Genomic DNA, 24,863 nt, shown 5'->3' with positions numbered 1-24,863 from the left:
GCCTTTAATGCAGAATGAGGCCAAAAATCTCAAGGATTGATTGAAATTGTCCCTTTTGATGTTAAACCATCAGGGTAATTTAGGGGAACCATGAGCAAGAATAATAAGCATCCGTTCCAAATGAAGATGAGCTAGCATGACCATAACACAGAGGCATTTTCAGATAACAAGTGCAGGGGATCAGGATGTGTTCCTGTCCCAATGACGCACACTCGTGGTCACGTCAAACCAACCTTCATCACTTCCACCTGCAGATCCTCGTTGAGCGAAGGCGTCACTTTCACGGCATTCAGGATCTGATTGAGCAGCTGCTTCTCATCAGAATCTGTTTCCATGGATACAAACCTCTCTTCCGACAGAAGCTTCTGTAAAGAGGCACAAGGCAGTGATCATAGATAGGCTCTCCCCTGCTGCCTTATTTGGTTGTATCTTATTATGGATTGCTGATCAGTTTTCTTACTGGGGAGGCATGTAGCTGGAGGCCATTAGGAAAGAACTTACGCTATGTGCCCTTAAAAAGAAAAATGCGGCCAGGGGCAGTGGCTCATGCCTGTAATCCCAGCACTTTGGGAGGCTGAGGTGGGCGGGTCACGAGGTCAGGGTTTCGAGATCAGCCTGGCCAACACAGTGAAACCCCATCTCTACTAAAAACACAAAAATTAGCCAGGCATGGTGGTGGGTGCCTGTAATCCCAGCTACTCGGGAGGCTGAGGCAGGAGAATTTCTTGAACCCGGGAGGCGGAGGTTGCAGTGAGCCAAGATCGCACCACTGCACTCCAGCCTGGGCGACAGAGCAAGACTCTGTCTCTAAAGAAAAGAAAAACGCATGCAACCTTGAGTAAACGGTTTTTGGCAAAAAAACTGCTATTGGATTATTCATTCTAAATTCCATCAAGTGAAACTCTGATGTGCCGGCCATATAAGGTATTTAGTGGTGGGGATGGAGAATGATGGTGCTAAGAGGAATCTAGCCCTACCCACTAGTCACGCACACATATACGCTTTCTAAATGTGGCTTTGTCACAGGAAAGAAGGTCTTGTAGACAAGATCATTTTTCAGGTTTTTATCTTTTTACTTCCTAATGTGAGCTGTCATTTATCCAGGAATTATTTAGGAATCCAGAAATCTTAATGTATTTCCCCATCAGAAAATGCATCCCCCTAAAACCTCAACAAGAAGACATTCATTGTTATGAGGACTCCCAGAAGTCTCCCTTACAGGATAGGCTTTTTCTATCTCTTTCTCATTTTCATAAAATTCTTTTTCATATTGTACCAAAACCCATCTGCCCACAACTTCTACTCCTTCATCTTCCCCCAGAGACAAACAGATTAAGCTTCTAAAATATCTGAAACCAGCTATCAGGTCCACCTAAGTCTTGTCTTCTCCACACTAAACCTCCTCAGGCTCCTCCAAATGTTCTCTGCCAGATAAGGTTTCACTTGTGCTTAGAATGTGGCCTCAAGAGTGGTCTGATATTAACTAGTGATACATAATTTGGATCACATTCTCTGGTCAAATGAGCTTAGTTGGTTGTCACAGAACATTCTATGCCTGTGAATGACGCATAGAATTTCACCCTGAAACCCCTAATTCTCATTCACAAGGACTGCAATTAAGCTATTTTCCTCCATGCTGTCTTGGTGCAATTGATTTTTGAGACCCCAGTATAGACCTTTATATTTATCCCTATTCAATTTGTTCTTTTCCAAAGGGGCTTCGAGTTGCAGCCTGTGAAGAACTTTGAGAATTCTGATCCATCCAGTGTAATAACTCCCTCTTTTACCTTCATACTACTGAAGATCTTGAAAATAATATTTCAAACCTTTTTACTTATGACTCCCTGAAATTTTGCCTATATTTTTTCAAAAGGATTTTTTTTTTCAGAATCATGTGGTATACTCAGGAAAGCTCAGAATTAGAGTTTACATACAATTTATTTTTACTTAAAGTGATAAAAACTGAGATGCTCTAAAAATATGCCTAAAGTTAAGAGGAGGTAGCAGGGGATGGTAAAGGGAAGACTCACAGCCCACCAAGTTGCTTCAGTTAACACGATTCAGTAAGCCCTTGAAAATATGGCACTGCAATTTAGACTATTCCAGGGTTAAAGAAAAAAGAGAGAGAAGCTAAATGCAAAATCTACACAACATTAGAGAAAAAGGAACAAAAGTGACAGATCAAAACAAATTCTCAACCATTTTTATGGTTGGCCCAATTACCTTGGAGAAAAGCAAAAGGTTTTTAATAACATTATTGATAATGTTTAAAATATTCAAATGCTGCTGTGTATAAAAATATACATTATCTAATTCCAATCTGCTGGGGGAAAAAGAGCTGTTTTCTCACTATTTCATAAGTTTTATCTCTTAAAAGGTATTGGGAACCTCTCTGAACTCAAAAAGCTAACTATGAAGCAGTTCATACTGACATAGAAAGACATCTGACAAATGCTACCGTGGTTTATCCATGGCCACACTGAACAAACTCCTGCAGGCTTCAACTTCACAATGCTTTTCTCTTAGAGGCCAACCACTTTAAAAAGTTTGTGTATTTACATAGTTATCACCTTTTTACTATCAGAATTAGATCCATTATGTTTGGTGTAAAACATAAACCAAAAAAATGTATTCAAGCAAATCTGGCTTTTCTTGTTAAACCAAATTTCTTTTTTCTTCCCAGTCTTGCTCTGGAAATAAAAGATAATAATCCATTCATCAATCTAACTGTAGAATAAAAAACAAAACAAAATCTTTCCAGTTTACCATCAGTTTTTATTATATAGAACCATAGATGTTGAATGTATACAAGATTTGAATTGGTATGAACTTGTCTCTTTTTTGGGATCCCTTACTCTCCTGAAAGATGTCACACACACAAAAAATCCCTATCTGTGTGGGCTTAGCTAGGTCCACATGAATCAGTGTCTGATCACAAAGGTTCAATGAAATAATGCGGTGTACAGAGAAATTCTGGTGAATATAAGAAAATCCTGTTATTCTCCATGGTTATTTCCTAGTTCAATCAAATTTCTGTCTGAGTCTTTAAACAGCCAGTATTTAAAATGTTAACTATTTGCCCTTTCAATGCCAAAGTGGCCTGTCAATTTCTATCATCCCATTGCATTCAGTCAAAGCCATACCTGCATCCCTGCCAAAGCATGTTGGGCTAGCTTCACATTCTTGGATTCCAAAGCCAACTGGAGAGGCAGCAGGCATTTCTCCCTGGCAAACACAAAAATAAGGACAACATGTGAGCTCAGTAAAGCTGGCAGTCAAATGATGTAAGCCTTATGTACACCCACCCCCAAATGCCACTACACACATACACAAAAACTATAACCAATAATAAAAATGCACATGGGCTTAAGAGAAAACACAGCAAAGAAGCTGTGCAGAAATGATAGCCCATCAACCCCTTGCCTTCTTGGTATGGCTACAGGAAAAGCAAACACAAAGACTTTCACTAATTATTACCTGGTACACTCATTAGTACACATTGGGACCCTGGCCAGTCTGTGAACATGCTTTGTTCTTTCCCAAATTAACAGCACTGCTCACACCCAGCACACCTGGGGGTGAACAACTCTAGGAAGCATCATTAAGTAGATTTCTATGCCTTGCTTCTACCTTTTCCTTACCTGGAAATTATATGCATCACCATCAGCACTCTGTCTCATCAATATACACCAAAATTCTATTAGTTTGTCAATTCCTCCCCAACTCAAAGAATTCAACAATTTATAAATTTATGCTTTATAGTCTCCATCAAGAAGTAGATCTGAGTTTTGTGACAGGCTCTTAATGAACATGTTTCCAAGACAGAAATACAAGTGAACCATCAATAGCATTGGCCGATAAGAGGTGCCTAGATGCAACATTATCTAGTGTCAGGGGAGAAACAAAGAAAAAAAAAAAGGAGAGCTATTTGGATATTTTAAAGCTTAGAAAAAAAAAGGGCATTAAAATATTTTAGGAATAAACCAAAAGAGTTACAAACACAAAAATATCTGTTAGAAGCATCTACTCTAAATAATTAAACAACAGACCAAGAATTTTAATCAACCCATTATTTCTCTATGGAGTTACACTGGCACAAAAATAAAATGTGACTTCATTTTACCAGGTTTCTCCACCCCCACTTAAACCAGAGTAGGCCCACTCCTATCTGTTTTATATTTTCAGCATAAACTGAAAGATACATTGATTTTTAGAGTGTGAAAGCTACCACATTAGACTATAGGATTTCATCGTTGGAGAAATAAGGGTTACTGTTGTAGAACACAATGAAATACAAAGTTAATTATAGCTCTGATTTCTCCCTGTCCACTCTGCAGCTCTGCTGCTTTTCCATGGAATCCTTCCATCAGCAGCTTCATAACCGATGAAGCGAGAGTCACACACTCCTTAATGCCAGCCACACAGACTACAAAAACAGACCATCAGGAAAAATGTTTGCCTTCCTAATCCTCACCTTGCCCCTCAACAACCCAATGTTACAATATCCATTTTTATATGACAATTAACACTACAGCCAGTTTTCATTAGATTCATCCTTTGACAGATGGATAAATTACCCAACTGTGTTACATCCAGTTGGGTGGCTGTAACTTTGTCACTGTTATCTTGTCAGCTTGTCACAATTACAAGGCAAACACTGTGGTGCACTCAATTAGTGCAGGAATAGCTGATTTTTTTCCAATTTTGTTTCTTTTATGCAATGATAACCAGTTTAATAGCTTAGAAAAATTAAACGGAGGCATGAAGATACAGTGAGAAGTAGGAACCAAGGGCAGATAGTATGCTAACAGAAGCAGCACAGAACTTCATCTGTAAACCCCTGAAACAATCAAATTTCCACCAGGATTAATCCACTGTGAAAGAACTTTCCACTTGAATTTGGAGTCAGATTGGCCAATGAAAGGGCATAATAGCAGGGAACAAGCGTGGGGGTCCAAAAGTCTTACAGCCTAATAGCCCAGGGAAGAGGAAATATATCCTGTAGCTATGGGCTAAAAATGTACAAATATTTACACATTACTCACCAAGGGCACCCAACAAGATTGGATGCCATGTCCAGCAGCAACAAAGACCCTTTTGGAAATCCTCAACGTGTTGACCCTTGGAAAGCAGCAATATGTTCGCCTATCTGTATTACTCTGCCATCTGTGGATTACTGCCATCTGCAGTATTAGCCCTTGAAATCCTTATTCCACTCTCTCACCTGCTTATACATTCACATGACTGATACTGTTGACCTGAGCCAGGTTGTTGACAAACGCTAGGATCTCCAGGTTGTACCACCACCAGGAGACATCACTGAACTGTTGTTCCCCATGCAAGCCATGGTCACCAGGCAGGACTGGTAGATGAAGGTGGTTCAACTAGGTTTTGGCTGAGTTGAAAGATATGAGTGTTTAGGAGAAAGAACATGGGCTGTGGAATCACACAGACATGAATTCAAATGCTAGGCATTGATAAGTTTTGCAGTCTCAATTGAAATACTAAACTCTGTGGGTCTTAGCTCCCTTATCCATAAAAAGGGCATTTGAAGACCAGTCCTGCAGAGTTGGAGTATAATATATAGATAATATGTAGACAATATATGTATCAGAGGTTGTCAAACTTTTTTGGTAAAGAGCCCTATAATAAATATTTTAGACCATGCATTCCAAATGGTCTCTGTCCTAACTATTCAACTCTGCTAAAGCACAAAAGCAATCACAGACAATTAGTAAATCAATGAATATGACTATGTTCCAATAAAACTTTATTTACAAAAACAGGCAAAAAGCCAGATTTGGCCTACAGGCTGTAGTTTGTCCAGCATTGATATAGACAAAGTGTCAACACAGATCATGATCTTCAGCATGGGACAGGCAAATCGAATCTTTTTTTTTTTTTTTTTTTTGAGATAGAGTTTCGTTCCTGTTGCCCAGGCTGGAGTGCAATGGCACAATCTCAGCTCACCGCAATCTTTGCATCCCAGGTTCAAGCGATTCTCCTGCCTCAGCCTCCCAAGTAGCTGGGTTACAGGTGCCCACCACCATGCCCAACTAATTTTTTGTATTTTTAGTAGAGACAGGGTTTCACCATGTTGGCCAGGCTGGTCTTGAACTCCTGACCTCAGGTGATCTGCCCGCCTTGGCCTCCCAAAGTGCTGGGATTATAGGCGTGAGCCACCGCGCCTGGCCTCGAATCTTTTTATGTACCCAGAAAGATTTTGCACAGAACAGGGGCTAACTGTCCTGGGAAGGTCATAGCAGAGGCAAGCATGGCATCAAGATCTCCCTTAGAAAATAAATGCATTGGCCGGGTATGGTGGCTCACACCTGTAATCCCAGCATTTTGGGAGTCCAAGGCGGGCGGATCAGGAAGTCAAGCAATAGAGACCATCCTAGCCAACATGGTGAAACCCCGTCTCTACTAAAAATGCAAAAAAATCAGCTGGGTGTGGTGGCGTAGGCCTGTAGTCCCAGCTACTCAAGAGGCTGAGGCAGGAGAATCATTGAACGTGGGAGGCAGGGGTTGCAGTGAGCCAAGATCGCGCCACTGCACTCCAGCCTGGCAACAGAGTGAGACTTGGTCTAAAAAAAAAAAGAAGATAAATGCATTAGGGAAATATCATTATAGACAAAGATTTCATCTGGATATTAAACCAAGGCACTCCATCATTCAACCATCCATCCGATCATCCATTCAATATTTGAGTGCCTCCTGTGTGCCAGGCAGCATGCTGAGAGCTAGGGAAGGGCCAGAAAGAACAGGTCACAACGGTACCTGCTTTCATTAGTATTCATGGGACAAAGAAAGAAAAAAGAAAATTAGCACTTATTATTTATCTCATCTTAACTTTCACTACAACCTTCTTGCCCTTATTCTAAATTTGAGAAAATTGAGGTTCAGAAAGGTTTTGTAGCCTGCCCAAGGCCACACAGTTAAAATGTGTTGGAGACAACTCAAACCCAAATTCATCTGACTCCCAAGAGCAAGTTCCTTCCAACCTCCTTTGGTCTCATAAGATCAGAGCAAAACTAGAATAGATGTGCTTCTTAACCCATTTTAGTTCTTACACACACACCCACACACACACACACGCAATCTGGCAAAGGACCCTCTTCCTAGAGGAGGGTGCCTATCATTTCAGGGAATCCACAGGTCCCCAAACCTCAACTCTACATGGATCCCAAGTTAGGAGTCCCTGTCCTTAGGGTAAAGAACTCTGCTCAACATTCAAGGTCTGTATCAGAGAAGAGGGCAGTGTAACCAGGCTGGGGTTCTGCTAGGACTGCCTTTGAAGAGATGCTATACTGACCCCTGGGTAGCTGTGTGTGTGTAGGTGTATTTGTAAGTTACTATAAGCATTTTATAGTAAATAAAATTCTATTGTTGAAATTGAGGACCAATATTTTAAGAAAATGTCTACATCAATAGTGCTATTTATTGCAAAGTAGTTGCTTCTGACCATATCTGCAACAACAAAATAGATATTTACTTAAAATGAAATGCTTAAAAACAGGGTTTTGTTTTTTTTTTTTTGCTAGTAAATACTAGTAAGAACAAAAGTGTACTCACCAGTCTAATGCTCTTAAACAGCTAACAAAAATCAACGTGAATGAGAACAGTTTACTGTAGTGGTAACACGGTTGGTAGCAGGGCCATAATAATCTGTATCCAAGGCCTCTCATCCCCTCAGACCCAGCAGCCCCTAGAGTAGTATCACAAGCCTCAGATCCTGACTTCAATTGGAAATGAACCCATATGCAAAACAAGGAAATTCATGGGGCATAACTAATTTTGCTGCTTGCTCTGTGATATCATAAAAACCCTCCTACCTTCATTTTTTTCTAATGAAAGAGAAAACAGGCCTGTTAATTGGGTCTCAGGATGAAATTTATAATGAAAATGCAACATGGCACACACTCAATCTCCTTTGCACACACTGTACTGGAATAAATCATCTTTTGATCTTTCTAGATGCTGCCTCATTGGGAAAAGGGCATAGCAAAAACCAACATTCGATTACATTAAGCGATTATTTTTTATGCACAGGCATGTGCAAATTTATTCTTGCCTAACTAAATAAAGGCAGTGGCCCCAGGTTTCATGTCCTCACATGCCATTATTTCTTAAAGAAGAATAATTAGCAGTGCTGCATATGCATGAGGAAGGCATCATCCGCACTGTGATGCTGCATCTGGTCATGTCGAGGAGACTGAACCTATTTCCTTAACTGCATTGTCATGGTTAACAGACCAGCTTTATTAGGCTGACAGGTAACAATGGACAAAGGGAAATTAAAACAGGTGAACAAAGGAAGAGTTAGGATTTACCAATAATTATCTTTCAATACAAGCACCAACGTGAACTTTTTTTAAAAAAATTTGTTCGTAAGTTATTGGGGTACAGGTGGTAATGGGTTACAAGAGCAAGTTCTTTAGCGGTGATTTGTGAGATCCTGGTGCACTCATCACCCCAGCAGTATACTGCACCATATTTGTTGTCTTTTATCCCTCGACCCCCTTCCACTCTTCCCCTCAAGTCCCCAAAGCCCATTGTATCATTCTTATGTCTTTGCGTCCTCATAGCTTAGCTCCCACATATCAGTGGGAACATACAATGTTTTGTTTTCCATTCCTGAATTACTTCACTTAGAATAATAGTCTCCAGTCTCATCCAGGTCATTGCAAATGCTGTTAATTCATTCCTTTTTATGGCTGAGTAATATGCCATTGTATGTATATACCAGTTTCTTTATCCACTCATTGACTGATGGGCATTTGAGTTGGTTCCATGATTTTGCAATTGTGAATTGTGCTGTTATAAACATGTGTGTGCAAGTATCTTTTTCGAATAATGACTTCTTTTCCTCTGAGTAGATACCCAGTAGTGGGATTGTGGGATCAAATGATAGTTCTACTTTTAGTTCCTCAAGGAATCTCCACACTGTTTTTCATAGTGGCTGTACGAGTTTACATTCCCACCAGCAGTGTAGAAGTGTTCCCCGATCACCACATCCACAAAAAACATCTACTGTTTTTTTATATTTTGATTATGGCCATTCTTGCAGGAGTAAGGTGGTATCACAATGTGATTTTGATTTGCATTTCCTTGATTAGTGATGGTGAGCATTTTTTCGTATGTTTGTCGGCCATTTGTATGTCTTCTTTTGAGAATTGTCTATTCATGTCCTTAGCCCACTTTTTCATGGGATTGTTTTTTTCTTACTGATTCATTTGAGTTCATTGTAGATTCTGGATATTAGACCTTTGTCAGATGTATAGATTGTGAAGATTTTCTCCCACTCTGTGGGTTGTCTGTTTACTCTGCTGACTATTCCTTTTGCCATGCAAAAGCTCTTTAGTTTAATTCGGTCCCAGCTATTTTTCTTTGTTTTTATTGCATTTGCTTTTGGGTTTTTGGTCATGAAATCCTTGCCTAAGCCAATGTCTAGAAGGGTTTTTCCAATGTTATCTTCTAGAATTTTTATAGTTGCAGGTCTTACGTTTAAGTCCTTAATCCATCTTGAGTTGATTTTTGTATAAGGTGAGAGATGAGGATCCAGTTTCATTCTCCTATATGTGGCTAGCCAATTATCCCAGCACCATTTGTTGAAAAGGATGCCCTCCCTCACTTTATGTTTTTGTTTGCTTTGTCGAAGATCAGTTGGCTGTAAGTCCTTGGGTTTATTTCTGGGTTCTCTATTCTGTTCCATTGGTCTATGTGCCTATTTTTATACCAGTACCACACTGTTTTGGTGACTACGGCCTTATAGTATAGTTTGAAATCAGGTAGTGTGATGCCTCCAGATTTGTTCTTTTTGCTTAGTGTTGCTTTGGCTATGCAGGCTCTTTTTCGTTTCCGTATGAATTTTAGAATTGTTTCTTGTAACTCTGTGAAGAATGATGGTGGTGTTTTTATGGGGATTGTGTTGAATTTATAGATTGTTTTTGGCAGTATGGTCATGATCAAGTGGGTTTCATACCAGGGATGCAGGGATGGTTTAACACATGCAAATCAATAAATGTGATACACCATATAAACAGAATTAAAAACAAAAATCACATGATCATCTCAATAGATGCAGAAAAAGCATCTGACAAAATTCAGCATCCTTTATGATTAAAACCCTCAGCAAAATTGGCATGCAGGGAACATACCTTAATGTAATAAAAGCCATCTATGACAAACTCACAGCCAACACAATGCTGAATGGCTAAAAGTTGAAAGCATTCCCTCTGAGAGCTGGAACAAGATAAGGATGCCCACTCTCACCACTCCTCTTCAACACAGTACTGCAAATCCTAGCCAGAGCTATCAGACAAGAGGAAGAAATAAAGGGCATCCAAATCAGTAAAGAGGAAGTCAAAATGTCCCTGTTTGCTGATGGTATGATCGTTTACCTTGAAAACCCTAAGGACTCCTCCAGAAAGCTCCTAGAACTGATAAAAGAATTCAGCAAAGTTTCTGGATACAAGATTAATATACACAAATCAGTAGCTCTTCTATACACCAACAGCGACCAAGTGGAGAATCAAATCAAGAACTCAATCCTTTTTAAAATAGCTGCAAAAAATAAAATACTTAGGAATATACCTAACAAAGGAGTTGAAAGACCTCTACAAGGAAAACTACAAAACACTGCTGAAACAAATCATAGACGACACAAACAAATGGAAATACATCCCATGCTCATGGATGGGTAGAATCAATATTGGGAAACCGTGAACTTTAGGTAACCCCAAATACATTCCTGAATGTTAGGCTGATTCCTCTTTGATGCTCTGGGTGAGAAGAGGCACGAAGATATCTTACATTTCTGAGGTCAGCTTATATGCTAAAATTCTAGGATTCTGTGATCTAAGCCATTTATCAAATAACTGTCTGAATTTCTTCACATCATAATCATAGCTCTGGTTGAAATGGCTTAGATGTGGCTTACAAAGTAACATGCTACACATGTTCCTATTTACTATTTAATTATAACTTTTGAAGGTAGACATTTAATTTTCAACCAAACTGAAACTAAGAGAGATTAGGTTACTTGTCCAAGGTCATATGTTTGCAAATGACAGAGCGTGATTCAGACTTAGACTATCTCTTTTCTTTTAAAAAAATATTAAATAGACACAGGGTTTCGCTATGTTGCCCAGGCTGGTCTCAAACTCCTGGCCTCAAATGATCCTCCCACCTCAGCCTTCCAAAGTGCTGGGATTACAGGCACGTGCTGCCATGCCTAGGCTAGGCCATTTGTTTTGAAAATCTACGTCCTCAAGCCTACGCCATAACGTCTACGCGGAGAGCCAGCTCCCACCAACTATGTGTAGGGCACACTGCTTTAAAGTGGTAATTCAAAGGTCCACTAATGTTAAGAATGGGGACAGGCATCAAACAAATAATGTGAACTCTCTTATTTTGAGTGATAATTCATGAAGCAATGCATTATGTTGACAATTGGTGTGTAGTTATGAGAAGGTGTAGGCAGTTTGGATACGTGGAAAAAATTTGGCTTTGGAACTAGCTGCTGAGTTCAAGCCACAGCCAGCACCTTTCCTGGTAGTCATGCCGTTTCCTAATTTGCATATGAAAGGTTTCTACCGTCACTGTGGTGACACTCAGGTTGTTGTTATTCATGTCAATGAATATGGGTCCTTTACATTTAAACCGTTTACACCAACATTGATGAATTTTCATTGATTAAGCTTTTGCCAGGGCCAATTCCATTGAGCCAACTGGAACTAAATTGGTTCCTTAATTGATTTTCTCTACAGTGCAGTTAAATGTTTCCATTTCATTTCTATTTTAATGAAATTATTTTTATCAGTATCAAAACTTTTCTATTTCAAAACAAAGAATGGATTCACCCATCAGGCACTGTTTCAGGCCCTAGGGATATAGCTGTGAACATAAAATCCCTTTTCTCCTGCAGGCTTTCAAGATTTTTTTAGCAAGCCTATTGCAATTATTAAGTTGAGCATATGAAATTGGCATTTGTGTAAGTCAGAAGAGGTTGAATATTGGCAATTTCATGATTCAATCTAGTAGAAATAATTCTAAATAATATAAAATGGTTATGCCTATACTTTACCTCAGGATATCAACTTTTATTGTCTATGATTTTCTTATAAAAAGCACACATATATATAAGAAAAATCCAAACAAGCAGAAAAACAAACATAAATATATACCAATGCAAATCAACTAGGGCATTATTTAAGAAAGAGCTCAGCTGAATGGTGGCAGTGGGTATTTCCAGATTGTGGCATGGGAGAATTTTTTCTTTTTTTATACTTTCCATTTGTACCGATTTTAATACAATAACTCTAGAGTATAATTGCATAATCTGAAGAAAATACTTTCTAAGCTTGACTGATGTAAGGAGAGTGGCAGTTGAGTCACGGAAGTGCCATTATTAAAACCTCCAGCATGCCAGTCACCGTGCTAAGAGCTCAGGCACTTGATCCCAATAACTCTCACAACCACTCAATAAGGACGGACAAATACAGTCATGTGCCGCACGATGGTGTTTCCATCAATGACGGACCACGGTGGTCCCATAAGATGATCATGGAGTTGAAAATTTCCTATCACCTGGGAAATTTCCCATCATAGCTGTCCTAACATTAAGCAACACTACACTCACATGTTTGTGGTGATGCCAGCATAAACAAATCAACTGTGCCATCAGTTGTATAAAAGCATAGCACATACAATTAGGTACAGTACATCACACTTGATAATAATAAACAACCATGTTACTCATTTATGTATTTGCTATATTCTTATCATTATTTTAGAGCATACTCCTTCTACTTATAAAGAAAAAAGTTAACTGTAAAATGGCCTCAGGCAGGTCCTTCAGGAGGCATTGCAGAAGAAGGCATTGGTATCATAGGAGATGACAGCTCCATGCATTTTACTGACCCTGAAGACCTTCCAGCGGGACAAGATGTGGAGGTGGAAGACAGTGACATTGATGATCCTGACCCTGTGTAGGTCTAGGCTAATGTGTGTTTGTGTCTTAGTTCTTAACAAAAAGTTTAAAAATTAAAAAATAAATTAAGCTTAAAGGCCAGGCGTGGTGGCTCATGCCTGTAATCCCAGCACTTCGGGAGGCTGAGGCAGGTGGATCACCTGAGGTCAGGAGTTTGAGACCAGCCTGACCAACATGGAAAAACCCCATCTCTACCAAAAATACAAAATTAGCCGGGCGTGGTGGTGCATGCCAGTAATCCCAGATACTTGGGAGGCTGAGGCAGGAGAATCATTTGAACCCAGGAGGTGGAGGTTGCGGTGAGCCAAGATCACACGACTGCACTCCAGCCTGAGCAACAAGAGCGAAACTCCGTCTCAAAAAAAAATGAATAAAAATAAAAATAAAATAAAGCTTATAGGATAAGGATATAAAGTATTTTTGTACAACCGACAATCTGTGTCTTAAGCAGTGTTACTTCAAAAAATCAAAAAATTAAAAAATTAAAAAGTTTATAAGATTTAAAAAGTCACAGTAAGCCAAAGTTAACTTATTATTAAGAAAGAACATTTAAAAAATAAATTTAGCATAGCCTAAGTGTACAGTGTTTATAAAGGCTAGAGCAGTGTACAATAATGTCCTCGGCATTCCCATTCACTCACTGCTCTCTCACGGACTCACCCAGAGCAACGTTCAGTCCTGCAAACTCCATTCATAAGTGCCCTATACAGGTGCACCATTTTTTATCTTCCATATTTCATTTTTACTGTACCTTTTCTATGTTTAGTTACACAAACACTTTCCATTGTGTTACAACTGTCTACAGTATTCATGCAGTAACATGCTGTACAGGTTGCCTGGGAGCAATAGGCCTACAGCCTAGGTGTATAGTAGACTGTATCATCTAGGTTTGTGTAAGCACACTCTATGATGTTTGCATAATAATGAACTTGCCTAATGACACATTTCTTAGGACCTATCCCCATCATTAAGCCATGCATGACTGTACTATTTGGCATTTACTGATGAGGGATGGAGGGAAAGAGAAAAAAATTACTCCTGGACAAAAGGTAGGGCAGGCACTGGACCCCTGAGCTCATGCCTTGGCACATGAAACCTTAATGGTTACTATTTGTCAATCTCAAACTACATTCCAAGAATGAGGTTAAACATCTTACACACAGCAAGCCAATGAAGATCTTTTTTTTTTTTTTGTACTAAGACACTCCTTTCTTTCTGTCCATTGTCAATCCATTTTAACATTTCCTCACATTATCCCCCACATGTCAATTTTACAAGTTCCCACCGTGAAATGCTGTAAGCTGCTCCTCACCCCCATAGACACACTTAATTCCTCACACAGCCACTTCTCATGACACCGTGGAAAGCGTCTGCTCTTTAAGGTTTTCATATGAAGCTCTTTCTCAATATATATAAAGAAATTAAAATATTGGTATGCCTTGAACTAGGGTTTCCTCTTCTAGGAGCCTTTTCTAATAAAATAATCATAGATACAGCAAAGTTTTCTATGTAAAGATGTTTACTATATCTTTATGTATAATGTAACTGAGGTTAAAGAAATCACGGTACATCTATAGTATGGAATAATACATAATCACTAAAAGTATTCTAAAGTTTTTTTGACACAGGAAAATACTTTGAAAATATTATGCAAAAATATGAGACTATCATGCAGATTATACATCACACATGGTTGTCCTCTTGAATAAAAACTTGCACACCCATACAGCATAGGCAGAGGAGAGGGGGAGAGACTGGAAAGAACTTTCCCCCAACACTTTGCCTTTTGGGAATGTGGATGATTTTGGTTTTATTATTTACATGTTTCTACATTTTAAATATCTTCAAGAATAAAACATGTTACCTTTAGAATTGGGAAAAAGGTTGCCAGGTGTGGTGGCTCACACCTGTAATCCCGGCACTTTGGGAGGCCGAAGAGGGCAGATCATCTGAGGTCAGGAGTTCAAGGTCAGGAGTTCAAGACCAGCCTGGTCAACATGGTGAGACCCCATCTCTACTAAAAAATACAAAAATTGGCTGGGTGTGGTGGTGTGCACCTCTAGTCCCAGCTACTCGGGAGGCTGAGGCAGGAGCATCGCTTGAACCTGGGAGGCAGAGGTTGCACTAAGCCGAGATCACGCCACTGCACTCCAGCCTGGGAGACAGAGTGAGACTCCATCTCAAAAAAAAAAAAAAAAAAATTAGGGAAAAGGTGAAGTTAGCCTGAGCCTACAACTACATACACATGCTCTCCCTTTCCTTCAAAGCTTTATGGCCTGAACACTGAATGCCTGTTTCCCTTAATGGCCTCAATGTCATCCTTCCTGAATTCCTCCATGCTAACTTCATCTCCTCTATCCAGTCACCACCCTTTCCAATTTATCAAAAACTGAGCCATATTCCTGGAATAGCTTCTCTTTTTCTTCTCCCTAGAGAAACGTCCTTACCATCTTTCAAACATTTCCTGAATTGTTTCCTCTCCCTAAAGGCTTCTTGACTGAAGTGAGGCTTGTGATCCTAAAATACAGTTACCTTAGCCAAATATGTCATTTAAAATCAGTCTACTTAACCTTGCTTCTTCCTTTCTGTGACATGTTTTCCTACAATCAAGCTTTCAGCCTTAGAGTGTGGATATACTGACAGCATGAAACTTGCCTAGGGAAATTGCTCTGCCCTGCCCTGGATCACAGAACACATGCATTTTGTTACTTAATGATTTTTTTCATGATGAAAATGCTCCAGCTGGCAATCTGGAGTTAGCACCCTGCCCGGAATCTCCAGCAGGAGCAGCGCCCTTCCGCCAAGGAGTGGCAAATGCAAACAACAGCAGCAGCAGGTTCCTAAACACAAACACTTGAATTTTATGGAACAAGAGAAAAGTAGTGGGAAAATACCATCACCATCTTTTTTTTTTTTTTTTTTTTTTTTTTTTTTTGAGACGGAGTCTTGCTCTGTCACCCAGGCTGGAGTGCAGTGGCATGATCTTGGCTCACTGCAACCTCTGCCTCCTGGGTTCAAGTGATTCTCCTGCCTCAGCCTCCAGAGTAGCTGGGATTACAGGCGCCTGTCACCACGCCTGGCTCATTTCTGCATTTTTAGTAGAGACGGGGTTTCATCATGTTGTTCAGGCTGGTCTCGAACTCCTGACCTTAGGTGATCCACCCACTTCCCAAAATGCTGGGATTACAGGCGTGAGCCACCGCGTCCGGCCCCATCGTCTTTTTAATATGCTGATGACCTTATGTAACTGTAGAGCTACCTCAAAAAAATGACAACTCTATGGCATAAATCTTTCAGAAACGTCTATGCTACAAAAGACAGGTAACTTAAAAGCAAAACAAAACTAATAATTTTGAGAAAAAAAGACTGACTTCATATTCTCTTTGAGACTCACTGTCCTATTAAAGCTCACAAATAATGCATAAATAGATGTATTATAATTTCTTATAAACCAAGTACCATGACTGCAAAATGGTCAACTAAAGTAACAGTTTACTAGGAAATAAAAATTTCCAGGTATGGTGTCAAAATGCCTTATGAAACCAGCCCACTACCAGTTAACACAACAGTCAGAACTAAAATTGGCATTCCTAAATGACTAATAATCCATTTGTAAGAAGTACATGAGTTTTAGTAATAAATAGAGCATTTCTTTAATAAATATTTATTTAGCCTACTACATGTCCAGGCACTGTGTGAAATGTTAGACACATAATGATGAATGAGACACGCGGTTCCTGCCTACATGGAACCCATAGTCTAGAGGAGGTAACAGACATGTGATAACATGGAAACATAGGTACAAGGTAATAAACACTTGTATGAAGGTATACACAACCAACTATAGAAGTATATGAGAGTGGGAGAGATTTTGTCTAGAAAAATGCGAGTGTCTTCATAAAAAGGTGATACTCATTAGGCCTTGAACTGCAGGAGACAATGGAACTTGGTCAGCTCAGTGAAGAAGAAAAGGACATTCCCAGCTGAGACTGTAAATGCAAAGGTACAGAGTGGGTTCGTGGAGCAGCCAAAGTCCCATTGTGACCTGATAGGGAAGTCACGGTGAGAAGACTGGTGAGAAATGATTTCACAAAGGAGCTTTGAGCCAGCTTTTGAAGGGTCTTGCATACCATTCAGAGAAACTAACCTTTAGCTAGTTGAAAATGAGGAGCTAATGAAAGATTTTTAATCAAAGGAATAATGTAATCTTAGACATTTTCTACCAAATGGAACTCTGGCTACAATGTAGAAAATGGATAGAAAACAGACTATCTTAAAAAAAAAAATGTTTGGAGTCAAACTACTCTTGGTCAAATTCAGGCCCTGACAATGGCAACCTGTGTGCTAAGCATTTCACCTCTTCAACCCTTACTTTCTTCATTTAAAAATATGGAACTAATATTACCCACCTCAAGCAGTGTTAGAATGATCTGATAAGAAGCTATGTTAGTCAGTCCTGACCGCCCAGGGCCAGCCTAACATTTATAGTGCTCTGGAGGGCCCCAGCTCTGTCTTGTCCCACAAGGGGTCTCAGACAGCAACATGGACACCTCAGCCTGCAGACCAATCCCAACCCACAATCACTGCAGTTAACTGCTTCATGGCCAACCCTTAGGCCTAGGGATGCACACACTTGTGGCACCATTTGCCTTCCGAAAGATAGAGCCAGGAAAGAGACCTCATAGCTGAGCTTTTTGTTTGGTTGGTTTTTTTGAGACAGAGTTTTTGCTCTGTTGCCCAGGCTGGAGTGCAATGGTGCGATCTTGGCTCACTGCAACCTCCACCTCCCGGGTTCAAGCTATTCTCCTGCCTCAGCCTCCCAAGTAGCTTGGGATTACAGGTGCCTGCCACCATACTTGGCAAATTTTTGTATTTTTAGTAGACGAGATTTTGTCACGTTAGCCAGGCTGGTCTTGAACTCCTGACCTCAGGTGATCCACCTGCCTCGGCCTCCCAAACTGCTAGGATTACAGGCATGAACCACCTTGCCTGACCCCAACAGCTGATTTCTGTAAAGAGGCTCAACACAGACAGAGCAGGGAATTCTGAAGTCTTCAGTGCCCAGAGAGAAAGGGGCAGGCTTTGGGTGGGAACATTTCCATTGCCCTGAGGAGACTGAAAATAAAGCCTCCACAACACGGGTCCAAGGCAGGGTCCTGCCTCACCTAGGACTCAGTGTAGCACTGACAGTATCTAGCACATTGTACACACTCAACAAATGCTTGTGATTATGGTGCTCTTTCTGATTATCACAGTTGCCTTATGATAACTTCATTGTTGTTGTCATTATTAACCAGAGGCAGGAGAGCTGGAGGAAGGGCTCCACTCTAATAGAAGGACCCAGCGCTGAAAGTGCATTTAGGTGTCTGCATTCAGGAATGGAGAAAAGGAAAACGAACCTACAGACAGCATGCAAACGAAGTAGAGAAGACTGCCTGAAAGAACAGTTTTGAGGAAGTAAGTGGGAAAGATAGCAGCTATATTTTTGTATATTTTGAGTTCAAAGTGCCTTTGGGCATCTAAGTGCTAATACATAACAAATTGGATGTACTAACCTGGAGCTAAGGAAAAATTTAGAAGTTATCAATCTATAACTAGTAGCTGAAAACCTGGAAGTGGATGAAACTTCCAAGGAAATGTACAAGGTGCAGAACAGAAGGATAGAGCTCTGAGAAACCCCCACAGCCAGCGAGTAGAAAGAATTAATGATGCCTGCAAAGAAGTAGTAGCCAGAAGAGGCTGTGATGCTCAGGAAGAGGCCAGAAGGAAGGCTGTCCTTCTATGATATGTCCATTTCGTACCAGTACCCTGCAGTCATTGACTGCCCACTCTGTGCCAGGCATTCTGACTTGGTATACATTATCTCATTTAATTTGATCATTAACACGCTATATGATATGTAATTATTTCCATGTTATCAATGGGCAGACAGGCTCAGAGATGGTAAGTAACTTGTCCCACATCACCTAACTACTATGAATTATCAGTTCCCACTAGAAACCTAACTCTACTGTGAAAGTTAGAAAAAACTTGCTCAAGAGGAAGCGGCATGGAAAGGATGAGAAGTGATATGAGCTAGGAACTTTCTCAGTGAGTTAGCTCATTTAATTCTCACAGGAATTGGGGCAGTGGCTATTATCCTGTCCATTTCACAGTCTAAGACACGAAGCTCCTGGAGTCATGGATCCATGAATACAGTTGATAAATGGATGAGTCCAGACTCAAATATAAGGATTATAGGACACAAAAGCCTACACCCTTTCCATAGCAACATGTTCTCTCTCCACCACAGGGAACAAAGGCTAAAGGGGAAAAAGAAAAGACCCCACAACATGGAAACAAGCACAAGCATCCCTGCAGATTAGCCAAAGTATTGAAAAGGTTTAATCTTCCAGTTTTCCTATGTTCTTCACACAAACCACCCAGCACATGGCACTAGTGCAATAATCCCCACTTCTCCCAGGAAACACAGCACTGAGAACTGTTTCTGTTCAAATCGCACACTCAGCTATAAAATGGGCAGGAATGTGGGCTCCAGAAGATAGAAAAATCTGTACCCTTCACTCTTTTATTGACTTTTTATCTACAGTGATAAAACTTTCAGCATTACACCATTAAATTTAGCCTCAGATATAGTAAAAGCTAAGCATCAGACTAGTTTAAATACATGGCAAGGCCAACGGCACTACCTCAAAGCTTCATCTCTGGTTCCGAGATCAACTATACCATTTAAGGCTCAGAATCACACGCTGCTCATCAAACACATGCTCGGCTCATATCCACTTGACACATCCATCCATCCTTCCAAATGCCACCCTGCTCCACACTTCTGCTTGCCCTGTTAGTATTCCCAGAGCCCCTCCTGGCAAGGTTAGTGCTTCCTCCACCCCCATGACACAGGATATGGTAGCTGGTTACATATGGGTGGTTTTAGTAATATCATTAAATAACTGTGGGGGAACATGTTTATCCTGCTTGGTTCACAATCAACTAGCAATGAACATCCTTGTGAAATCCTCTACCAAGCAAGTGAACTGCCTTTCTAGTATCATGATGGCATACTACTCTTTTTACTATTTTATTTTTTTTGAGACAGGATCTTGTCCTGTTGCCCAGGCTAGAGTGCAGTGGCTCAATCATGGTTCACTGCAGCCTCAACCTCCCAGGCTCAAGTGATCCTCCCACCTCAGTCTCCCAGGTACCTGAGACTACAGGGATGTGCCACCATGGCTGGCTAATTTTTAAAAAAGTTGTTTGTAAAGACGGGATTTTTGCAATGTTGCCCAGCTGGTCTTGAACTCCTGGGCTCAAGCGATCCTCCCTCCTCGGCCTCCTAAAGTGCTGAGATTACAGGCATGAGTCACCATTCCTGACCACATACATTTTAAAAACTGAGACCATAGCTTCAAAAAGGAGAAGATATCTAGTATTTCATGTTTATTTTTGACCAATTGTTAAAATCATTCTTAAAGGAAACAGTAAAATGACCTTCCTTCCTGCCATGGCACATCAATTTGATGGAATTTTAATGGCCTTAAAATGTTTTTAAAGAACACTTAACGACATTGGAAAAACGTGTTTGATATACTAAGTGAAAATAGCAAGCTCCAAAATATTACATACTATATATCCTAATTTCATTATATACTCTCAGAAGAAAATAAACCAAATATTAAGATTCATCTTTAGGTCATATGACTTTTGCATCCAGCAGTCACAGGTTAGAGTTTAGATTTTAACAGTTGTTGCTGCGTAATCCTGGGCAAGTTATCCTCACAAAGCCTCAATCTCCTCTCTATAAAGTAGGGATGTCGTAAAACCTTCTGCATGGTTCAAGTGACATGATGTGTCAATACTTATGTTTCCTAGGCTTTTGAATTTTCTACACTGAGAACATACTCAGTTCACACCCTGACATTACCTTTTTTCACAAGTGTGTCAATTGTGTATTCTCTTACTTTCTAAATGATTTAAAACAGGTGTTTCCCTAGGTCAGACTGAAACCTTTTTACCTTCTGAAGTTACAGATCCTGTCCTCTAAAAGCTTTGCAGTACCTTCTCCATAGGCATCGAACATCACTTTCATGCATCCATGTATGAGATAACTCCCCTTAAGTAATTCATTTTGACAACAAGCATCAGGCAGAGAACAATTAGGTAAAATTTTATTTTCCCATAAACAGCAACTTCTCCCAGCAGTAATATGTTTGTGGTATTTCAACTACTGAACATCCCCATCGATCCTGTACTGCAAGCACTCTTTAAAAATAGGCCTTGGGCAGGAGCCAAAAAGGTTGGGCTGGTTCCTTACTAGCCGCCTGCTTTAAATATATCACAGACCCTATACCTCCCTCTTCCAGCCTGCAGGTCAGCTGACTAAGATCTGCATTAACCTGCCCAACAAGTAGCCTCAGGTCTGGCACTATGTGATGTGAAGACAAGACTGTTTCTCAGGATAAATGTCGTGTTAAAGGTTGGGTTTGTGTGTGGGCACAACAGGTGCCCTTCAGCCTGTCTGTAACTGCCTTATAACCTAGTCACCCTGAAGGCAGCTGTATATATAGCAATACATTGGCAATGGGCTGCTTTACTGCACTCAGGGTAATAGCAAGTCTACTATATAAATTCATGACCTTTCCAAACGAGACATGTGCTGGAAGAAAAACAAATATGCCCAGTATTTTTTTTTAACGCACTAAAGACAGAAAACAGTAGCAGATTGTTCTCTTAGTGCAATGATTCAAGAGCAAAAGACAGTCAAACTAAGATAGTAAAGGCTGCCTGACAACTATCCCAGCCGAGGGCATGACAAAGCAACTGGAGGACAGGACAGATCCTCCTTACCGGGGGCGGGGGGAACCTAAGTCTGCCTGACATTACTATTCTCGCCATTCATACCTACCAGAGACCACAAAGAGCATATGCAGCACCGTCGTTTGCAGCAGGAGTGGTTGCAAATGCCCTGCATCCAAATAGAGACTTAGTAAGCTTGCAGAAGTACACGTATGGGTGCCCACAAAAATCAGCGAAAACCAGCTAGGATCCTGGAGGCTGATAAAGATGTTCACATGGAGGAAAAGGGAATTTGTCAATAAACAAATACTCAAGTATTATAAACATATATCCTACTCTATTATTTTATAGCAAAATCCTATTATGTAGGCGCCTTTAGCTCAGAACAGGTGTTTTTCCTTTCCCTAGATTAAACTCCCAAATACACTCATTTCCCATCCTAGTATAATCGGGAGAGGTTCCTAAGTTGAGGAAAACTAGGAGTACTTGACTCCCCCACCTACACATACTGCTGGCTCCACCCGATGCCTTTTTACTAGGGTGACTTGACATACTGTTCACATCAGGTGGATGCTGAGGAAGGCTACAGTGTTTCTCCCAATATATGGGAAAGCACCAAGGCACTCTCTGTCCCAGCCTGGAAAGGCAGAAACATGCCACAGAGGACTGAACCAGGAACTGCACTGAAAGACAGGGTCGAACCAACCTGGGAAAGAAACATTTGGACTCAAGTTTATGGGGCATCACCACTCTTCATGGCCATACCAGGTGGCATTCTCCCCTCCCCAGGTACACACAGGGACCCAATATTCTTATGCAGGCTGGGCTCTACCCAATTGTCCCTTGAGAGCCAGAGCCTTCCTTGCTGGGGTGTCAAAGCAGCTGTGCCTACCCACCTGAAAGCCCAGGGTGTCTGAGCAAGGAGCCTCACTGCTCCAGGCTAAGGAGAAAGACCATAAAGGGAGGTCACAGTATCATGAAGGACAATGGGGTCTGTGAAAAGGACTCTGCTCCAACTCCCTCCCATTGTTTAGCTCTGAACAAACAGAGGGGATAATCCTGGGCATGCTACTTGGCTCTCTCCAAAGCTTTGTTTCTATCCACAAGGCTCTAGGAAGTTTGACTTTCCCAGCCTCCTTCAAAAGGATGAGAGGGCCGGGAGCTGTGGCTCATGCCTGTAATCCCAGCACTTTGGGAGGCCGAGGCGGGCGGATCACCTGAGGTCAGGAATTCAAGACCAACCTGATCAACTTGGAGAAACCCTATCTCTACAAAAAGACAAAATTAGCTGAGTGTGGTGGCGCATGCCTGTAATCCCAGCTACGCAGGAGGCTGAGGCAGGAGAATCTCTTGAACCCAGGAGGTGGAGGTTGCAGTGAGCCAAGATCGCGCCATTGCACTCCAGCCTGGGCAACAAGAGTGAAACTCCGTCTCCAAAAAAAAAAAAAAAAAGGATGAGAGGAATAACTCGTGGACGAGATATGTAAAAGCTTTGAAAGGGACAGTGCAGTGAGAAGAGCAGCAGAGTCTAAGGAAACAGGCCCTTTTCTTTTATCCTGGCTCAGACACTTGTATTCCCTACAAGTCTCAGTTGTTTTGCTTGCGGGACGGGGATATCTCCAGTACCTCTTCAAATTCTAACAGCCTCCACTTTCAGATGTGTGGCTGACAGTGTGAGAAGCCTTCTCCTCAGTGACAAGAGTCCAACTTTATTTTGCCCAACAGCATGGTCAGCTCCAAGTGGTAGATCAGGATTGGTGTGAGCCTTTCCCAACAATCTTGTTTTCTACTTTTCCTACCTCCCTTGTAACCCTGGAAAACTTTTGCTTTACCGACAAAAAGGACCAGACCTGCTTAGTTGGCTCTGCCCTTCTGCCTTTTGTCTTTTTGACTTCTTTCTGGATGGGGATGTGATATCTGAAGCTGCAACAGCCATTTTGTGCATGAAGAGTAAGATATAATGGAAGGCCAAGAGAATCCTGGAGATATCAGTGCTGAAAGCCGACCAACAGACAGCCTGTTACATGAGGAAAATAGCCCCATCTCATTTAAACCACTGCTAGTTAGGCTTTCCCTTATTGACCACTGAACCACTGAATGTATTTGTAAGTCACATACTCCACTAAGGCCTATTTCCAGAGAAGAGCCAAAATTCAGGTAGTGTCATATGTGTCTTCTGTCCCAGTACATTTCCCAAGGGTGAAACATGCAATCAATAGGAAAAACAATTCCTATTCTAACACATCTAAATGACAGATATTCAACAAATATGCACTGAAGAAACAGAATAGTTAAAAGAACAATTTTGGAGTCAGATCTATATTTGAACCTCTATCATCTATTAGCTGTGGGACCTCAAGCAAGTGATTTTATCACTCAAGCCTCAGTGCCCTTATCATTAGAATGCAGATTATGTTAGTACCTATTGCACTTGTTGTAAACAATAAGACAATGCATTCCAAGCCATTAGTATAATTCCTGGCATAGAACAATACTCCATAATTGGTAACTCTCATTACTGGGGGGTCACTCATGTAGCACCAGCGGCCATGGGTATAAGGATGATGGAGTTCAAGGTCTGGAGGGGAGCTCCTACAAGTAAATCAGTAATTTATGGAGAAAGGTCGAGACTCTAATATGCATCTGCATGCTCAAGGGGTGGAAAGAAACCCAAAGCCCCACCTCTAAGGTCCCATACCTTGTAAATGCCACAGATTTCTCAGCTCTCCTCCATATTGTATCAAAGTTATCAACCATTTAATTTAAAACTTCAACTCTTTATCTTACAAAATAACAGGACAACAAAATGGTCAAAAGACAGCCAGACATGAAGAAAGGAATCCTACCAGCAGCTCTTCAGATTGGTTATGGCAGCTGCATATGCCTGGGCTATCCTCCCTTCTCCAGATCCCTAGGGGTCATGATTATTCCTTTAGGGAGGGTGCATCAGTTAGGGTGCGTTCAGCTGCAAGTAACAAAGTCCAATTCCCTCGAGGCAGATTAGCTCCAGGTTCAGGTGATTCAGTGCCCCCTTAACACAGCCAGGAGGCCCTTTCTATCTTTCTTCAGATCCACC

At 40.9% G+C, this 24,863-nt stretch overlaps 1 protein-coding gene across 3 annotated transcripts in view; it reads right to left on the bottom strand.

The window, feature by feature from the left end:
• The window catches only part of ARFGEF3 (ARFGEF family member 3), a 186,369-nt gene that overhangs the window by 138,106 nt on the left and 23,400 nt on the right, over positions 1-24,863 (bottom strand). For 2 of the 3 annotated variants that reach the window (XM_024248774.3, XM_024248772.3), the window contains exons 3-4: positions 3,144-3,225; positions 234-365 (exon numbers count right to left, since the gene is read on the bottom strand). In XM_024248774.3, the coding sequence (XP_024104542.2) occupies positions 234-365; positions 3,144-3,225 (214 nt within the window). Of the gene's footprint in view, positions 1-233; positions 366-501; positions 2,256-3,143; positions 3,226-24,863 lie in introns of those variants that run through there. The other variant, XM_054558214.2, reaches the window with a different exon arrangement.

This window comes from Pongo abelii, chromosome 5 (assembly GCF_028885655.2).
Source record: "Pongo abelii isolate AG06213 chromosome 5, NHGRI_mPonAbe1-v2.0_pri, whole genome shotgun sequence".
Lineage (NCBI taxonomy): Eukaryota > Metazoa > Chordata > Mammalia > Primates > Hominidae > Pongo > Pongo abelii.
This window is presented reverse-complemented; position numbering and strand designations above follow the sequence as displayed.